Source organism: Alosa sapidissima, chromosome 21, assembly GCF_018492685.1.
Source record: "Alosa sapidissima isolate fAloSap1 chromosome 21, fAloSap1.pri, whole genome shotgun sequence".
Classification (NCBI taxonomy): domain Eukaryota; kingdom Metazoa; phylum Chordata; class Actinopteri; order Clupeiformes; family Clupeidae; genus Alosa; species Alosa sapidissima.
In genome coordinates this window covers 15,475,257-15,492,756 of record NC_055977.1, presented here as the reverse complement: position 1 = coordinate 15,492,756, position 17,500 = coordinate 15,475,257, and the positions used below count along the sequence as shown (strand labels likewise).

The following is a 17,500-nucleotide window of genomic DNA, read 5'->3' as shown; positions in this document are numbered from 1 at the left end:
TGAGGAGAGCAAATGGCTGGGTGTCAGCGCGGTGACTGCAGAGGAACATTCCGGAAACGGAATTGTGCGTTAGTTGCAGGTTTGAGCGGCTGAGGTATGAGCTGTCGGCCAGGCCCCACTGCGGTGATGAATGAGAGGTCGTTAGTCAGAGCCCTGCGTGGAGTCGCTCAGCAGCTGAATACAGTGCATTAGGGGCCAGCTCTCGCTCTCTCTCGTTCTCTCTCCCATTTCCCCCTTTCACTCTTTTCTTTCTCTCACTCCTTTTCTCAGAGCCCCCTTTGTGTCACTCTCTCACTTTCTCCCTCTATTCTCTCTCTCTCTCTCTCTGTCTCTCTCTCTGTCTGCGTTTAATTCGATGTGAAGGTCGTATGCCTGTGAACTCAATTACATTGCTTTGTACTCTGATCAGTAAAGCGCAGCATCCCACACCAGTGAGCACTAGGTGTGTTGGAATGGTATGAAAATGGTGGTATACATGGCCTTGCATGCGATAGCCATTGTCCCCAATGGCCTTACTGTGCACAAATACGGTTCAATGTCCCTTTTAAGTGCTGCTTTTGCTTTGAAGTTATACTCTTTGAGGGCAAAACTGTCAATGGTTTGCAATATAGGTTCACAGTGTTGGCTTTATACAGTACACACACACACACACATACACACACACAGATATATAGAGAGAGACATGTGCATGCACTCACATTCACATCTAGACAAAATGACAAATTTTTTTACTGTCAGATTTATTTTTTATAAAGGCATATAAAGCCTTGCAAATCTATTCTTATCCAATGTGAATGCGGTTGCTTCATCAATCATTCATGACATGTCGTAGGTATTGGTCATAACTCTTGATCATACCAAGCGTACATGGTGACATTTTACATATGAAACAGCAGGATTTCCCAGATACTTTCCCCGTCCCTGTAGCCCTGAGTCCCTGTAGCCCTTTAAGCCTGAAAGTGATGAAGACGTTCTCGTCACTCGATCTATTCATTTATTCACCTTCTTAGCATATCCCATTTCCCTATCACACAGGGTTAAAAGGCTCTCAAGTGATTGGATTACCTTGGCCAGCATGTGACCTGGCTGCTAACGGTGATACCGATAGCATGAAGGCGGATAGCATGACGCTTTTATGGTGAGAATCGTGAAAATGAAATAAAGAGGAATATGACAGTGTTGCTGAGGACAGAATATTACCTGGGCGGGTTGTTGCTGAGAGTGGGATATTACTGGGACTGGCTACAAAGCGGGATTAAAAATAGAAAAAAAAGTGTCCTTTACTGCCAAGCTGGTTATAGTTTACACCTCCCCAAGACATTTAACCTCCAGACTTCGGGACCCCCCCCCCCCCCCCCCCTCTCAGTCCTTTCACGATTGTTCCTCCTCTCTAAATCTGAACTCATCTTTTCTTTTTTTTTTTATTTCTCTTCCCCTTCTACGTTTTAAAGCAACCTCGTGTTTGTGAAGTGGACTATACAAACGGAGCTTTACATTTAGTAGTAACTTGCATATTATATAGGCTGTGGTGCTTAATAGAAACTGCACTATATAGAGTAATCAATGTCTGATGACCAGTCTTTTTAGACAGTTCAGCCCACCTGAGTGTTATTCTATGAAGCCAAAAGTCATCTTTAGCTGGATTACTGCGGTAACTAAAGCCTTGAACCTGGAGAACAGATTTGGGTGAAAAGTGCATTGAGGGTTTTCTGGCTGCTGTGATCTGTACTGTACTGTTGTCTGACCCTCCACCTCCATCCCCCAAAGTGATCCCACAATGAGGAGGAATTAAAGGCTATTGGCCGGGCATTAGTGGACATGGCTTAGCGTTGCGGCAGCTGCATTTGCCCCAGCAGAGATGGCCGGTGGCTGGGAGTGTATCCTGGCCCCAGAGCCCCCCATGTGCTGTACTGGCATACTGAATATTTGAGCATAGGATAAATACAGCAAGTTGTGCCTGAAGACACACACACACACACACCTTGTCCCTTCACGCTCTTTGCCAAACAGGCCATGTCCATGTTCATTATTCATTGGCCTCAATGTAAAGAGAGTGTGTGTGTGTGTGTATCTTGAGTGCAAGTGTAGAAAGTATATAAAGTCAAGCAGAATGACTATATTCTCCTTTTTGTAGAAAAGTAGGTCTTATAGTTGCTGTGAATGCTGTTTTTCAACCACTTGTATACTATAGATTTTCAACCTTATGTTCCAGTATATTGTGTGACCAGTCAATGATGGACAGAAGAGTCATTTTTTGTCATTTTATTAATAAACCAGTTTTTGCAATAATTTATTAAAAATGTAATGATTCCATGCAGTTTTACGGGGTACATGAATATGAAATGATCACATCCACTTTTATTTTTGAAAAAAAAAAAAAAAAAAAAAACTCATGTGTGCCGTCACACAAAGCAGAACATCAGTGCACGTCTAATAGCACGTTTTTTATTTTTTTTTATTTTTAGAAAAGACACAAAAAGAAAGCAAACAAATGTAAACTGAATAAATAATAATAAAAAAAAATGGTGAATCTCCTTGTTCTTGATGGGCACGAATGTTAAGATGTGTGTATGTGTATGTGTGTGTCTGAAAATAAAAAAAGAGAGAGAGATATAGCCCAGCACTGAACACAGAACAGCAGTCTATTAGCGCTATGTAAACGTGGAGACGGTATACATGGTAACTGAGTGGCGAACAACCACACTCACCTCCAACATTCAGGTTTTTGATTTTTTTTTTCTTTTTTTTTGATCTTTTCATTTTTCACAACACTTTCCCACCCCATACACACTCTCACACACACACACATACACTCATACACATACACACACACACTATTCATATAATAATACCTCTACAGAAAAAATGTATTGTATACAATATGTACAGCGAGATAAGTTTGTCTTTCTCATATTCTGAGGTGGCCTGTGTATCGCCATACAACTGTCCCTTGGAGAACAGGCCAATAACCTATAAACAGTTTTACATCCTGACCCAACCTTTGTTCAAAAATGTTGTACAGTATTATTGATTCGTAGAGCCCCATTGAGCAATGTCCCAACATGACAGATCAAAGAAATAAATACCTTTATAGAGGAACAACAAAAGTTTTAAGAGGTGTTTCACAAAAGGATGGGCCTTGTTGTAGCCTTTATTGCCTATAAGACTCTTAAAAAAAAGTTATGCCATGAAGACCTCCATATAGTAGTGGACCACCTCTGTCTTTACTTATTTTTTCTTGTGGTTATCAGTTTCAAAACAAATGGAAGTTAAAAAAAGTATGAGACAATAGGGTAAACTTACATTTAGTTCACTTGTCAAGTAATAATTGAAAGATAAAACTGAAATTTGAGATTGTCCCTAAACAAAAGCGCAAGTAAACAGTAAACAGCTTTGTGTGGATAATCCTATTGTATTGTTATATAAATGTACTGTCGTCTGTGAATCACAGGGCACCAAGCAACACATGACCTGACCCGAATCTCAACAGCCAAATATGCAAACACCTGGGGGCATATTCCAAGAACATGGATTTGTGACAAGCCTGGTTCAGTAAACTCTGAGTAAGTGGTGAACTGCCTAATAGAAGAGACCAATGCTTTGCAGGGAGAATGAGACCATAGGACTCTTATATTAGGAGAATTACTACATACTCAGAGTTAAATGAGTCAGCTAGGCTTTTCACTGGTCTAGTTTCCATTCTTGGAATATCCTGCTGATCATTCTAGAACAGAGGATGTGGTCGGTGTTACACAACAAACATTGTGCTGAGTTTTTTTTTGTCTTTTTTTTTGTCTAAATGTCAACAACACAAGGCAAAGGCAAGTCCTGCACATTGAGACATGTGACCTAACCTCTGAGAACAATCAATGGTTTTTGAACATGTCCTTGTGGTTCCTGTGCAGAGGTTCAATGTACACGGCTTGTCATTAAACATAATCTATACATTACAGTACATAAACACATGTACACACACACTGTAAGGAACAAAAAATTGTTGCAACAAGCAGTGTGGAGGCGCTGGATTCGACAGTCTTTCCTTCCAGTGAAGATGCATTTGAAATAATTCATATATTTGCTATTAAAATATATGCTTTTGCATTTCATCCTTTTTTGTTCATCTGTTTAGCGTCTCTTATTCTCTCAATGTAGGCTATATCTGAGAACAATTTTATTGCCACTTTCATAAATGCTATGTTCTGCACTGTTAGAATTTATTAAGAAAATACATTTAAAATAAATTCAACAATCTATGCATAGAATACCATATATGATAGTGACATATACTATGGAAATATATATGTATTATAACTATAGATGTAGCTTTGCCTGTTTTTTGTGTATTTTGACACAACAGTTCTGTGCAAAAGTCTTAAGTATATTCTCCCCTTTCCTCTCATGTATAAAAAGTCTGGATCTTTGGATTCTTCTAAGCTAAAACAGCGTATGTCAATTTTTTTAAAAAACTGTATTGCCTTAATGAAACTGATATTTTTCAATGATTTCTAACTTGTTGACTACTTACTAAATTTATTTCAAAATGCGCTAGTTTATTGGCCACCACATTTGGAGACTTAAGGGGAAAAAGCCCATATTTCAGCACATTTTTTTTTCGGGGGGGGATTGCAATACAGAATGTCCATGCACCTCCTAAGACTTTTGCACAGTATTGTTTTTCATTATGTCTGCACATCTTATTAGGAAGAAATATGATCTTTTTGATTCAAATCAAAGAATAAAATAAATGAATGGACCAAATCCACCAAATAATCAGTTCACTGAAGTATGTAAGCCCTTTTGCCATCACCATTTAACTGACCTACTTTGGGTGCATTATAGACAATAACGTACGTAGGACATACAACCTATAAGCAAACGAACGATGCCAATGTTTGGCTTTTTCTGTCGTCAACAACAGATGGTCGCTTCTCAGACTCCATTTCTGATGGTGTTCATAGATAGGTCCTGTTCATGTTGTGCTCTTTTTACCAACTCTCGTCTTATGAAGAAACTCGGTCTACATACAACACAACAGCGTACGACCACTGTATAATGGGAGTTAATTTACTGTGACACCTGGCTCTGAAGACAGACTGCATGATGTCCATTGGTGTTGGTCTTTAATGGACTCATGATGATTGTAGAGTTCTGGAGTGATTTGGTGTGTGTGTGACGTGGGAGGGACTCGGAAATTGTGAAATTGGAAGTGAAATTTTGGTCACGACAGTCGCACAAACGGAACTAACTCTATGTGACTTTAACATTTTATTTCATGCCATCTTCAGGAAGCCGAATACCAAATATTTCCATATACAGACACCATCAGGGCATCAGCAAGATGTAGTACACAATCACATGTAATGTAATATATATATATAAAAATGTGTGTCTCTGAAGAAACAACAAATCCCAGTGTCTTTTTGTTTGTTTTGTTTTGCTTTGTTTTGTTTAGTGGCTGCTGCCGTCTGACTGGTAAAGGTCGAGAGGCCTTGGCTTCACAAATGTCAGAGCAGCCTGACAGTTTGTAGAAAGTGCTCAGACTAACCAGGCTTTCCCAGGCCCGAGACGAGGGATCAGCCGTAGTTCTGAACCCATACCCGGTCTCTCCCGCTGGGAGAACATCCGGGAAGCGTTTTTGTGTTATCTGCTGTCTTGATCCACTCTTGAGATTATCTGTGTCATGTTCCTTAACCCGGCTGAAGTGACGTTTAACATTTCCTGTAGGGGACCAATATTCAACAACAGGCACAGCGCTCAACAAACATAAACTAAAACCAAGACACCAATGGTGAGATATTTTGCTGAACAAATCTTTGTAGATATTGATAATACATAGCTTATCAAAAAAAAAAGTTGGTATTCGGAATACATTTCTTGTTTGTTGTCCCGTCACAGATTTACAAAAGAATTGTCAGACAACTGCTATGAGTGTGTATTTGTGTGTTGGTGTGTTTCTTCTACACACTATTTATGCAAGACTTTGGGTAAAATTTCACAGCACTGACTTGCATCTCTATAGCAACTATGAGGTATGTTCACTGTTGCTTAGCGCCGGATGATTTATTTTAAAAACACCACTCTGTGCTTTTCTTCTGGACTGAATCAGTCTGTTGTGAGAGGGAGGATAGGCTGACAACCATGGGATCTCAATCAAATGCCCCCCCCCCCACCAGCCCATATATATTTTTTGGCTTGAGTCACATCTAGAAGGGTTTGACAGGTGTTCGCTTTTCCTGATTGAAAACAAAACAAACCAAAAATAACAGTATAAAAGATGATAATAGAAATGGGAAAAAAATAAAATAAAAACAACCATCATGAGCGTCTAAGGACCGAACGACTGGCTTGATAGCTGGATATGAATTCCCACTGGCCAGTCCATCTTCCATCATTGAGTTTTTTTTTTCCCTTACTGAAGCGCAGTTATTATTACACTCCAAACTGCAGTCTAGTTGCACACCAGCGGCATCCAGCCTTCATATATTCACCCTTTCCTTGCTGCAGGCACATGACAAAACCCTTGTGTTTCGCTTCGTCGCATTGACCCCACTAGCACCCTTGCATCGATACACACTTTTTTTTCCTTCTTCAGATAAATAGTGACCAACCACGCTCTGTCCACTGCTCTGCGGCCGCGTCTATCTTCTTGCCTCCCTGTGCCCATAAAGGATTTTGGTCATCCCTCACCCCCCAGTTGGAGAACAGACACCCAGCTGCTATGGAAGACTGGCCCACGGACCAAATCAGCGAGATTCACCCCAACGTTACCAGGAGATACAGGAGGAAAAGAAAAAGATTCATTCTGTGCCTGTGAGTGTTGGTGTGCACATACAAAGGTCTTTTTCTTCCACCAGACTCCCCTTGAACTGTACTGTGAGGTCTCTGTTTTTTTATTTTTTTATTGTGTAGCCGCCCCCACCCACTCTTGAGTCATATGCACAGCACATGATGTTGTGTGAACCATAATAGGTCACAGATCACTCTAAAGGTAAAAACAGAAAAAAAAAAAAAAAAAAAACAGAAACCAAATAGAAATGATGGTGCAAATTTAGCAAACGTGAAAAAGAATCTGAAGTGTGTACTAGCTCACTCCATGTTGAGTGAGCTAGTACACACCGTTGGCCCCAGTTTCGGATGATGTATTGGATTTACAAAAACATTTAATTTACCAGTTTTCTTATGTTCCCATGAGGCAGATATTACGTTTTGCTAAAATGTTTAGCCTCATTCAAATCAGTTTTGACTTTTCTGGCTTCCAATATCAATATGTTGTTTTTAAGAAACTTCTCATAATTTCCTGGACAGCAAAATGTGGCATTCCTATTAGAAGCTTACTGAGATCTGGTGTAAAATGCATGGTATTTACATGTCTGTTGGCAGCTCTATGGCCTGGGATGAAAACTCTGGTCACATCTCTTACGATGGACAACATCAGTGCACTACTAAAACATCAGACGAGTTCACAACCTGCTCAAGTTTTTTAGTGAGGAAACCCAAGACATACTTCATATAAAATAAATGAAAAATGATGAAATAAAAAAATCAAAAAACGGAAACCCTTTTGAAGCAGATAAGGCTACAGGTCAGTGGGGTCCTCTGCCGCTCCTCTCTGCAGTCCAGGGAGCAATGGGGAGGATCACGGAAGGGGTGGGGTGGGGTGGGGTGGGTTGGGTTCAAAGGAAAACGCAAGTGATCTCCGCAGTAGACCATGAGACATGTGAGCACCTCCGTGGTGACCACCACTGGGACTCTCCCACCCCCCACACCCCACCAGCAACTCTCAGCCCATGACGATCAGTCCATTCTCTGATGCTAGTGGCTGGACGGAGGGAGTTGGATGTGTCGGACCTTGGAACGTGTGGTATGATGCCTCCTCTCATCCTTTTAATCGCTGATCAATTCAGTCCATTCATTCGTCTTCTTATTCTTCCGGTTCCTCGTGTTATAAAAGGGGGGATGGGGGGGGGGGGTAGTAGAAGAGAGGAGCTGAAGTGTGGGTGGGGTATGTGGGGGAGGGGGGGGGGGGGGGGGCAAAGAAGAACGTGTTGGGTTGGAGGCAAGTGGGGGTGGGTGGAGGGGGGGTCAGAGGGTATTCCTCACAGGCCCGACACCATGACCCGGTAGGAGGGGGGCATGTGTCTGTGCCGCGGGCTGGATCCGGGGCTGGCGTTGGGGCTGCTGCAGCTGGCGTCCACCCCCCCTATGGAGGGCAGGTACGCGTGGTGCAGGATGGGCAGCTGCAAAGAGAGCCGGCGCTGGACACTGTAAGGAGAGAGCGAGAGAGAGAGAGAGAGAGAGAGAGAGAGAGAGAGAGAGAGAGAGAGAGAGAGAGAGAGAGAGAGAGAGAGAGAGAGAGAGAGAGAGAGAGAGAGAGAGAGAGAGAGAGAGAGAGAGAGGAGAGAGAGAGAGCACATGCCAGATTTGTAGTTTGAAGGCACTGGTAAAACCGATGGGGGGGGAAAAAGCAATGCATGACACACTGTAGATTTGAGGCAGTTAAGGTTGTAACCACATAGCATGAGACAGCTTGAATGGCCAACAGTAAAGTCTTCGGCTGTTAAACCTGTAAAAGTTTTTATGCGCCTATCCTTGAAGGCTAACCGTGACATTACAGTTTTTGTCATATGTGCCACAACTCTCCTCTATTATACATGCACCGCCACATACAATAAGGTTTACAGTTTCACTTGCTCAGTAGTGTCAGCAGAACACACAGCATAGGAAAGCATACAGATACATTCACTACTCTCACATCGGCACTTTTCTTTTCTGCTTGCATCTTTAGAACTCCCTTTTTCTCTTAGCCTGCTTTAATTTGTCTTGCGGCAGACATAAAAATGTTGTCGACTTGCTGGTGATCGCCCCCCTGAGTATCCACCACATGCTGAGGCTGCATGTGCAGCCCTCTTCCCCACTAACCCACAATGCACTGGGCTCCTGATTTAGAGCTTCCTGGGATGTTTTCGTGCTTGGGCTGCTACTGTGTGTGCACCCCATGGCACAGAAGGCAATTGCGTAACGATAATGCCGGTTACATAAAAAAACAAATTTGGTTGTTCTTCTGCATCATGAACTGCATCATAAATGTACTTTTGTATTTTGGTGTACTAATAAAAATAGGTCTTACTTTTTACTCAAATTACTAAAAAATAATAAAAAGAAAAATGGATACTATTTTAGTATCTCGTATCAATACAAAAATTCAAGTCCGTCCACAGGCATTGTGGTAACTTCAACCTACCCGGTACAAGAGCATGTCATAGCAACGGGAGGAGACAGGAGAATAAATCTTCATTGCATGACACTTGCTTCCTCCCCTCCCATCCACTGAAGCTGTGGTGTGCATGCCATGTCTATATAGGAGACTGAACTTTATTTGTTGGGCAACATCTAACTCTCTGCTTGTGTGCTCCCCTCCTTTTTACTTATACTTTCTCACGTTCTCTCTCTCTCTCCCTTCATCCCTCTCTCTCCCTCCATTCCTCTCTCTCTCTCTCTGTCTTGCCCTGTACATGTGATCAAACATTTATGCGGGGAGGGAAAAGCTCTGAGAATTTCTGCACTGTTGTGCCACTGTCTATTTTCAGGCCTCGCTGCTTCCATCGGTGGTTGTACATCACAGGTTATGTAAGAGCTCGCTCTTTTTCTCTCTCTCTCTCTCTCTCTCTCTCTCTCTCTCGCACTCTCTCTCTCTCTCTCTCGCTCTCTCTCATTCTGGATTAACAAAACTGGGGCCGATTGCAGTGATGCATGAAACAGGGTTCTCTTTTTTTCACTCACCCTCCCCTCCCACTTGATGACATCAATATTCCTGCGCCGTTGTACGACATAAAATAATCTCTTTATCCGTTTCTTCAGTTCAACAACAAACGTGGCAATATCACATACACAGACTAGTTTAAATTCCCTCCTTTCCTCCTTTCCCATGTGTTTCTAAAGTGGCTAGCGTAGGGGGAGGAACTGTGACGGCTACTCACTGCTCAGGTGAGTTAATGTCCTCCAATGGACCTCTGCTTATTCTAGAAGGATCCATGGAGCCCCACTGGGCCTGCGGCTTCTGTTCCAGATGGTTCTTCAGGACGGACTTCTCACCTTCTGCAGAGTGGATCAGATAAAAACTCAGTGCCATTTATTTTTTTATTGTTGACATCCTTTCTTTTCATTACTTCTACAACAAATAAAGTAACACAACACTTTATCAACTACACAGACTTCACACATGGTTTGTTTAAATTCAAGTTCAGTCTTTAAAATTATTGTTGAACAGGAACTGAACATCACCTTAACCAAACCCCTAACGCTAATCTTAACCATAAATTGTTGTTAACAGAACGTCAACAGTTTATTAATAGTAGGAGCAGTGATAGATAGTCTATGGGAGACCATCCAAGTAAAAAGTGACCAAAAGTGCTTTCAGAAAACCCACACAGGAACAGCACAGAACCTGAAGAACCCATTGTGATGGGGACTCAAGACTCTCACCTTTGCCCTCTGTGAAGTTGCTTATGCTGAGAATGTTGTTGAGGTCCTGGTAGTGGTTCTGCTTGATGTAAGGGGTCTTCTCAGGCGTGTCCTGCAACTGCATGGTCACCTCCTCCAACTCCTTGTCAAGCTGGAGACACAAAAATAAAAAGCACCTCAGTGTCAATAATAGAGTGAGAAGAGACTTCACTCCTGAGTTGAGTTGAGTTGAGTTGTGTGTAGGTGTAGGTGTATGTAGGTCATCCTCAAGCACAACCTTTTAGACAGCATCGCTGCTCCAACACTGAAGCTGTCGCAAAGTGTCACATCTTTATGAATTTGTTATGCAAACTACACATGTTAAAAAGGAGGTCACACATGCTACTGTAAGGCCTTGATGCCGAAGAGTTCAAATGCCAGCAACATGAAACTCTGAATGACTGAAAACGGCGACTTTCAGACTGTTTTAATAATGGTTAAGGTGGTAAGCATGTTTGTGTTTTGTCCTCAACTTAAATACACATCTCTGACACACTACAGTTACTGTATATTGTATGATGTTCCCACTGATGGTGATTCATTATGTGATTCCACAGTACAAACTGTGATGTTTCCTTATATCACACAAGGGCAGTCATCTAAAATTTATGGTTGTAAGTATGTGCACTTACATCCAACTTCACTGTCCTTGTCAAAAGTCATACAAGACATCTGGTTTCCACCGAGATATTCTCACTCTCCCGTCTACTAAAGCTGTGACCTCCAGTTACTGTAACTGTGGAGTACATGTCATGTCTCTATAGGGAATGAACTTCATTTGTTGGGCAACATCTTACTCTCTGCTTGTGTGCTCACCCTGTTACTCTGGCAAGAAAGTAAAATAATAAGTAAAATAATACTTTAATAGTAACAGCACTACCAATAAATACAATAACAATGTCAAATATCAACCAGTGCAAAATTCCAGAATTGAATTGAAACTGGCTCTAAAATTCCAATTAAATTCTGGAATTTCAGTTGCATTTCAATTGAGGTAGCAAACAGGAAGAAGAATTGCAATTTGAATTGTGCACAACCCTGATATCAACAGTGAAAATAATGCATTTTCATTACCAAAAACCATAAACATACAAACCTTAACTCTGTGAGGTTTGCAAGGTGAACTTAAACTAGAAAAAGGGTGTGGAAGCAGTGTACTTCTTCAGCGCGGGGCTCACCTCTGTTATTCTCATCCGCAGGCGGTGGTTGTCCGTCTGAAGGCCGTCGAGGCGCGACGTGTTGGCCTGGTTGACGCTGGTCACCGACGTGGAGGTCTTGGAGTCCTCCTTCTTCTGGTTCTGTGTGAACTTTAACCTCCGGTTCTGCGTGGCTGCGTCTGGGTTCGTCCTCATGGTGATGAACTATGGCATGACATGAAACGAGACAGACGAGAGGAACCACTTTAGAGGAAAACAAGCAGTAAAACTCAAAACCGTAAAAAACCTGAGAAGTTTATAGATCTGAAACCAGTATAATTTCACGGACCCTCAATAAGCAGTAAGCATCCATCATCTGAGCCTACCATCCGCCATAGGACACCGACATTTATGAGTCCTCCATAAAAGATTGATTAGTAATCCAGCATAATTGCCCACTTTACCACCAACATCGATTGCCCCGCTTGGCAGGCACATGCACTGGCACTAGCTCCCACACCTACACCTACACCCATACCCACCTTGGCCATGAACTACCGCACTACCACCCACACTTACACCCATACCCACCTTGGCCATGAACATCCCCGCACTACCACCCACACCCACACCTACACCCACCTTGGGCACGAACTCCCGCACTACCACCCACACCCACACCTACACCCACCTTGGCCATGAACTACCGCACTACCACCCACACCTACACCCACACCCACCTTGGCCATGAACTCCCGCACTACCACCCACAACCACACCTACACCCACCTTGGGCACGAACTCCCGTATTACCAACCACACCTACACCCACCTTGGGCATGAACTCCCGCATTACCACCCACACCCACACCTACACTCACCTTGGGCACGAACTCCCGCACTACCACCCACACCTACACCCACCTTGGGCACGAACTCCCGCATTACCACCCACACCCACACCTACACCCACCTTGGGCATGAACACACACACCCACCTTGGGCACGAACACCAGGCAGAGCGTGATGGTGCTGCAGAAGATGATGACCAGGGCCACAATGCAGAACTGGACATTGGGCTGGTCACGGGTGAGGAAGGAGACGGCGGCTCCGATGATGCACATAATGCCCACGTTGTAGACGCTCATGCCGATGTACTTGCTGTCGTTGAGCGCCGGGATGCTCACGTTGCGCGTCTCCCAGGCCAGGAAACAGCCAAACAGCTACAGAGCGGTCAGGGAAGAGTGGACAACACAAAGGGTTGGACAGACGTTTTTAAAGCATTTGTCATAATCTCTCGACAATTTAAAAGAAAACTGACAAGCCTTTCAAACACTATTTACAGTTGTCATACACACAAAGAAATCACATGATCAGCACATGACATAAGATGTTAAGGTCACATGACTACTTATGTGTGTGTGTCAAAGAGGATGGTGATGGTGTTACGGCTTCTACACACAGTTGCGTTCCGTCAACGCATGCCAGTGGGTGTTCCCGACGGTAGCTATGCAAATGACTTGAACTTGAAGTATAACCGTAATTTGATTGGCCGGCGCCGTCTGTCGGTGCAGCAACAGCTGAACTTCTCAACGTGAACGACGGGAGAAACGCGACGCAACGGAACCACAATTCAGTTCGGCAACGGATGACCATGTAAAGTGAATGGGATGCGTCTCCAGCACTGCAACGCATGCAACTGTGTGTAGAAGCCGTTAGAGAAGGAATTTTAGTTATGTTTCTTTAAAGGCAGTCCTCGATCCTAGCGAAAGCTTGTTAAAGGCCCAATCAAACTATAAAATACACCCACCTTTCTGTGTTACGTAAGCTTTATAAAGAATCCCACTGAACTCAACAAAAAGTGTAATGGAGTATAATCAAAGACTGCATCCATAAGTGATGTGACTTTACAATGCATGCTGAGTGAAGGGTGAACAGCATGAGTTCACATACGTGTATAATGGTCCTCTGATTTTAATATGGGTCACATTCACCCATGTCCTGTGGACCCATACCAAGAGCACCAATACACAAATATCTCTATACATTTATATGTAAATGAAATGTGGGAAATTGTAGATTAGATTAGATTCAACTTGTCATTGTGCACTTAAGCACGTGAGTGAAATTATTGCTTTCAATTTACTGGTTAATGAAACATGGACAGCATGCTAGCAGGCTGAGAGGACAACTGAAAGTCCTTGGCAACAACTTCAAAAATCTGCTGCAGCAAGATGGAGGTTAAATAAATAATAAACACCGAAACGTCTTCCGTTTCTGATCAGAAAAAAAACCTCACAATGTAATTCTTTTTGTGTGCATCACATGGCAGCCTAAGCCATGTGGGGCATAAATCACCCTGCAACCCAAACAATGTTAACTTTTCTAAGAACCACAATCCTCCGCAGCGGAGGGGGGATGGTTCTACTGAATGCACCTTTTGGATCCGCTTAAGGACCTGCACGCTCCCAAACACGTGAACCGTAAGTGAGCTGAGACTCTGCAGGTTCTTCTCCAGCTCCAGTCGTTTTAATCCACGTCTACGGGGCTTAGTGAACTGCCTTCAGAACTCACTCTTCTCGCTCTATTTCCACTTCCTCTGTCCCCTCATTCTACTCTCTTGTGTCTTATCTCTCTGTAGTTTTCTTAGGTCTACAGTATAGTATAGCACACTATATGGCTTTCACAATTAGTCCTTCAATTCAAATATAGAGGCCAAGCTGTTACTGAACCGTAATAACCTCCACCTCTCCTCCGCCTCTGCTCTTTCCTTCTCTCTCTCTCTCTCTCTCTCTCTTTCTCTCTCTCTCTCTATTCCTTCCTCTTCTGTTGCAATGCACATTATTTCTACCTCATGACATGTTGTCTCAGCTGAGGTGTTACTCCACCTGTGGCTTGCTCAAATAGGGGAATGGAAACAAATTGTGAGTGTGTGTGAGTGAGTGAGTGAGTGAGTGTGTGTGTGTGTGTGTGTGTGTGTGTGTGTGTGTGTGTGTGTGTGTGTGTGTGTGTGTGTGTGTGTGTGTGTTTGAGGGAGAGATAGGTGTCTGTGAATGTGTATGTTAAACAGAGAGAGAGAGAGAGAGAGAGAGAGAGAGTGTGTGTGTGTGTGTGTGTGTGTGTGTCAGACAGAAAGTGAAGTGAGACAGTGTATATAAACAAACAGCCCCAGTGAGAGACACAGCAGTGTGTGCGGTGGCACTGGTGATGACGCAGAGCACATCCCTCCCTGTGAGTTCCAGTGCAGCGTCACACACACACACACACACACACACACACACACACACACACACACACACACACACACACACACACACACACACACACTCTCTCTCTCTCTCTCTCTCTCTCTCTGTTTAACATACACATTCACAGACACCTATCTCTCCCTCAAACACACACACACACACACACACACACACACACACACACAGGGGTGAGCTCCTGACAGTGAATCCAGCCCGCCACTCACACCGCCAGCCATCTTACCTCCGCAAACAAAGGGGCCAACTCAATTCTACAGAGGGCACCGAGCTCGTCAAGAAAGGAGCCGCTCTTCATTTTCTCCCTACCCACTTTCGTCTTCCTTTTTTTTTAAATCATTCACGGGGCTCTGGCGCCACCGACTAAATCAACAGTCTAGCCCACAGGTAATTAACCTGCTGAAAGAGAAAAGGCTTTTTCAAATATTCTCATTCATTCTTTCAACACAGAAGGCTTTTCACTGTGTCCTTGGCAGAGGGCAGGGACTTTTAATTTGGAAGGTTCTACCTAATATGCATACTACACACCTAATTTGCAATATGGATGACACTTCACGACTACAAAGGCGACAAGTAGATAGTAGTTAGAGTGTGGAGTACGTACGTCAATGTAATGAATCTAGAGGCAAATTCAACGCACCCGCTTCTGAATGGCGGCTTGAAAAGTGAATACAGCACATTATACACGCGCTCAAATGTCTTTTTACCTGCTCATTGAGAAATCATAATATTGGATTGGATTGGAGTGGACTGTATTGTGGGTTAGAGAGAGCAGAGAGATGGAGTGTGTTGCCAGTGCCAGTTTTTGAGATAGATAGATAGATAGATAGATAGATAGATAGATAGATAGATAGATAGATAGATAGATAGATAGATAGATACTGTAGATAGATAGATAGATAGATAGATAGATAGATACAGTATGTAAATAAATAGATCAATGGATAGACAGAGGGAGAGGGGGAAGGAGACATAGAGGTAAAGAGATAGATACAGGGAGAGAGGGATGAAGAGATATAGGTAAATAGATAGAGAGATGGAGAGAGGGATGAAGATATATAGGTAAAATGATAGAGAGATGGAGAGAGGGATTAAGAGATATAGGTAAAATGATAGAGAGATGGAGAGAGGGATTAAGAGATATAGGTAAAATGATAGAGAGATGGAGAGAGGGATGAAGAGATATAGGTAAATAGATAGAGAGAGGGAGAGAGAGGGAGCAGATGGAGGCCATGTTGACATGCTCCGTGGCCCCGGGAGAGCGTGCTCACCATCAGGAGGCCTTTGTAGGCGTAGACGATCCCCAGGCCAAATGGTCATGTGTGTGTTCTCACAGTGCTCCAGGAAGGGCCGAATCGCAATGTCTCGTCCCTGGGGGTCCGGCTGCCAACACACACAGGACGAGAAGGAGGGTTAGGAGATTGAAACGCACACATACTGTGGGCATACACACACACACATACACACACACACACGCACGAATACACACACGCACACACAGACACACTGAAGACTAACTGTGTCCGTGGCAACACAGATCACAAACAGCATAATTATAAACACTCACCCACTCACTTACACCCACGCAAATAGTCAAACACAAATGCGCTGACCTTAACAAGCTAGAGCTATTATAAACATACACACAGCAACAACAACAACAACAACAACAAATGTTAGTATGAACATCTGTATTCTGCTCACTACGGGGCCATGGTGAAGACAATAATAGAGCAGTGAGATTCCCCATCCCCTGACACCCCCTGTAGAGACACCCTTGGGCATAACTTAGCATTCAGGCGAGCCACTGACCCTGTTGCTAAGTAACCTCAGGTGGACTGGTTGGGAGCGAAGGGAGGGGACAAGAATCACCTTGCCCTCCAAAGTGGGGTTAAACCCACGAAAGAAATGAGCAGAATAACACGTGCATGGATGTAATGATGGCTGAGCCTAACAGGTCGTTATTAACATGACACCCCCCCCCACACACACACAGCTTAGAGTAACGTAAGTGACTTAGGGGCCAATTTAGCACCAGAGGGTAGCACTCGGGCGCCATGGCAACTGGTCACATGGCCTTCTCCCGTGAGGGGAATTCCCAGTGAAGTTTGGTGGCATTGGGAATTTTTTGCTTGATGACTGAAATTATAATTGAACGTTTGGTGACTGCTTATGAGTTCCTCGATTTAAAAAAAAAAGAAAGAAAAGAACTCGATGGTTTTAAGGAAGGAGGTTGCAGTGGCTTGTTTATGACGGATCTTTATTGATGGCGAAGGCTGTTGACGACAGAAAGGAGTCTCACACGGGACACAAATGTCTGGTATGCAAAAGCAAGCTGTTGCATCATTAAGGGGTCCTCGGGCCGTCTCAAGAGGGCGTTTGGAGAGGAGAAGAGAGAGAAAGAAGGGAGGGTGAAGAGAAGAGAGAGAGAGAGAGAGCGCAAAAGAAGAGAAAAACTAGGTCCCTCTGTGAAGAAAGTGGGAAAATCAGGTTCTCCATAACCCATTTTTCCTCTTGCCCCAATTTCATGAAAGGAGACAGCCTGTTGGGTTCTCACCAAGACGCACGCAAAATAACACACAAATATTTACCCACGGATGA

At 43.4% G+C, this 17,500-nt stretch overlaps 2 protein-coding genes across 2 annotated transcripts in view; one reads left to right on the top strand and one right to left on the bottom strand.

Annotated features, from left to right (window-relative positions):
• The window catches only part of elp2 (elongator acetyltransferase complex subunit 2), a 52,496-nt gene that overhangs the window by 29,325 nt on the left and 5,671 nt on the right, over positions 1 to 17,500 (top strand). The gene's annotated exons all lie outside the window — the stretch shown is intronic.
• Positions 8,049 to 17,500, bottom strand: part of gabbr2 (gamma-aminobutyric acid (GABA) B receptor, 2) — a 221,219-nt gene continuing 211,767 nt past the window's right edge. Inside the window, 7 exon segments of the mRNA XM_042076659.1 lie at positions 8,049 to 8,262; positions 9,978 to 10,095; positions 10,483 to 10,612; positions 11,679 to 11,861; positions 12,635 to 12,859; positions 16,171 to 16,206; positions 16,208 to 16,282. Of these exon segments, the coding sequence (XP_041932593.1) occupies positions 8,097 to 8,262; positions 9,978 to 10,095; positions 10,483 to 10,612; positions 11,679 to 11,861; positions 12,635 to 12,859; positions 16,171 to 16,206; positions 16,208 to 16,282 (933 nt within the window). The 3' untranslated portion in view covers positions 8,049 to 8,096.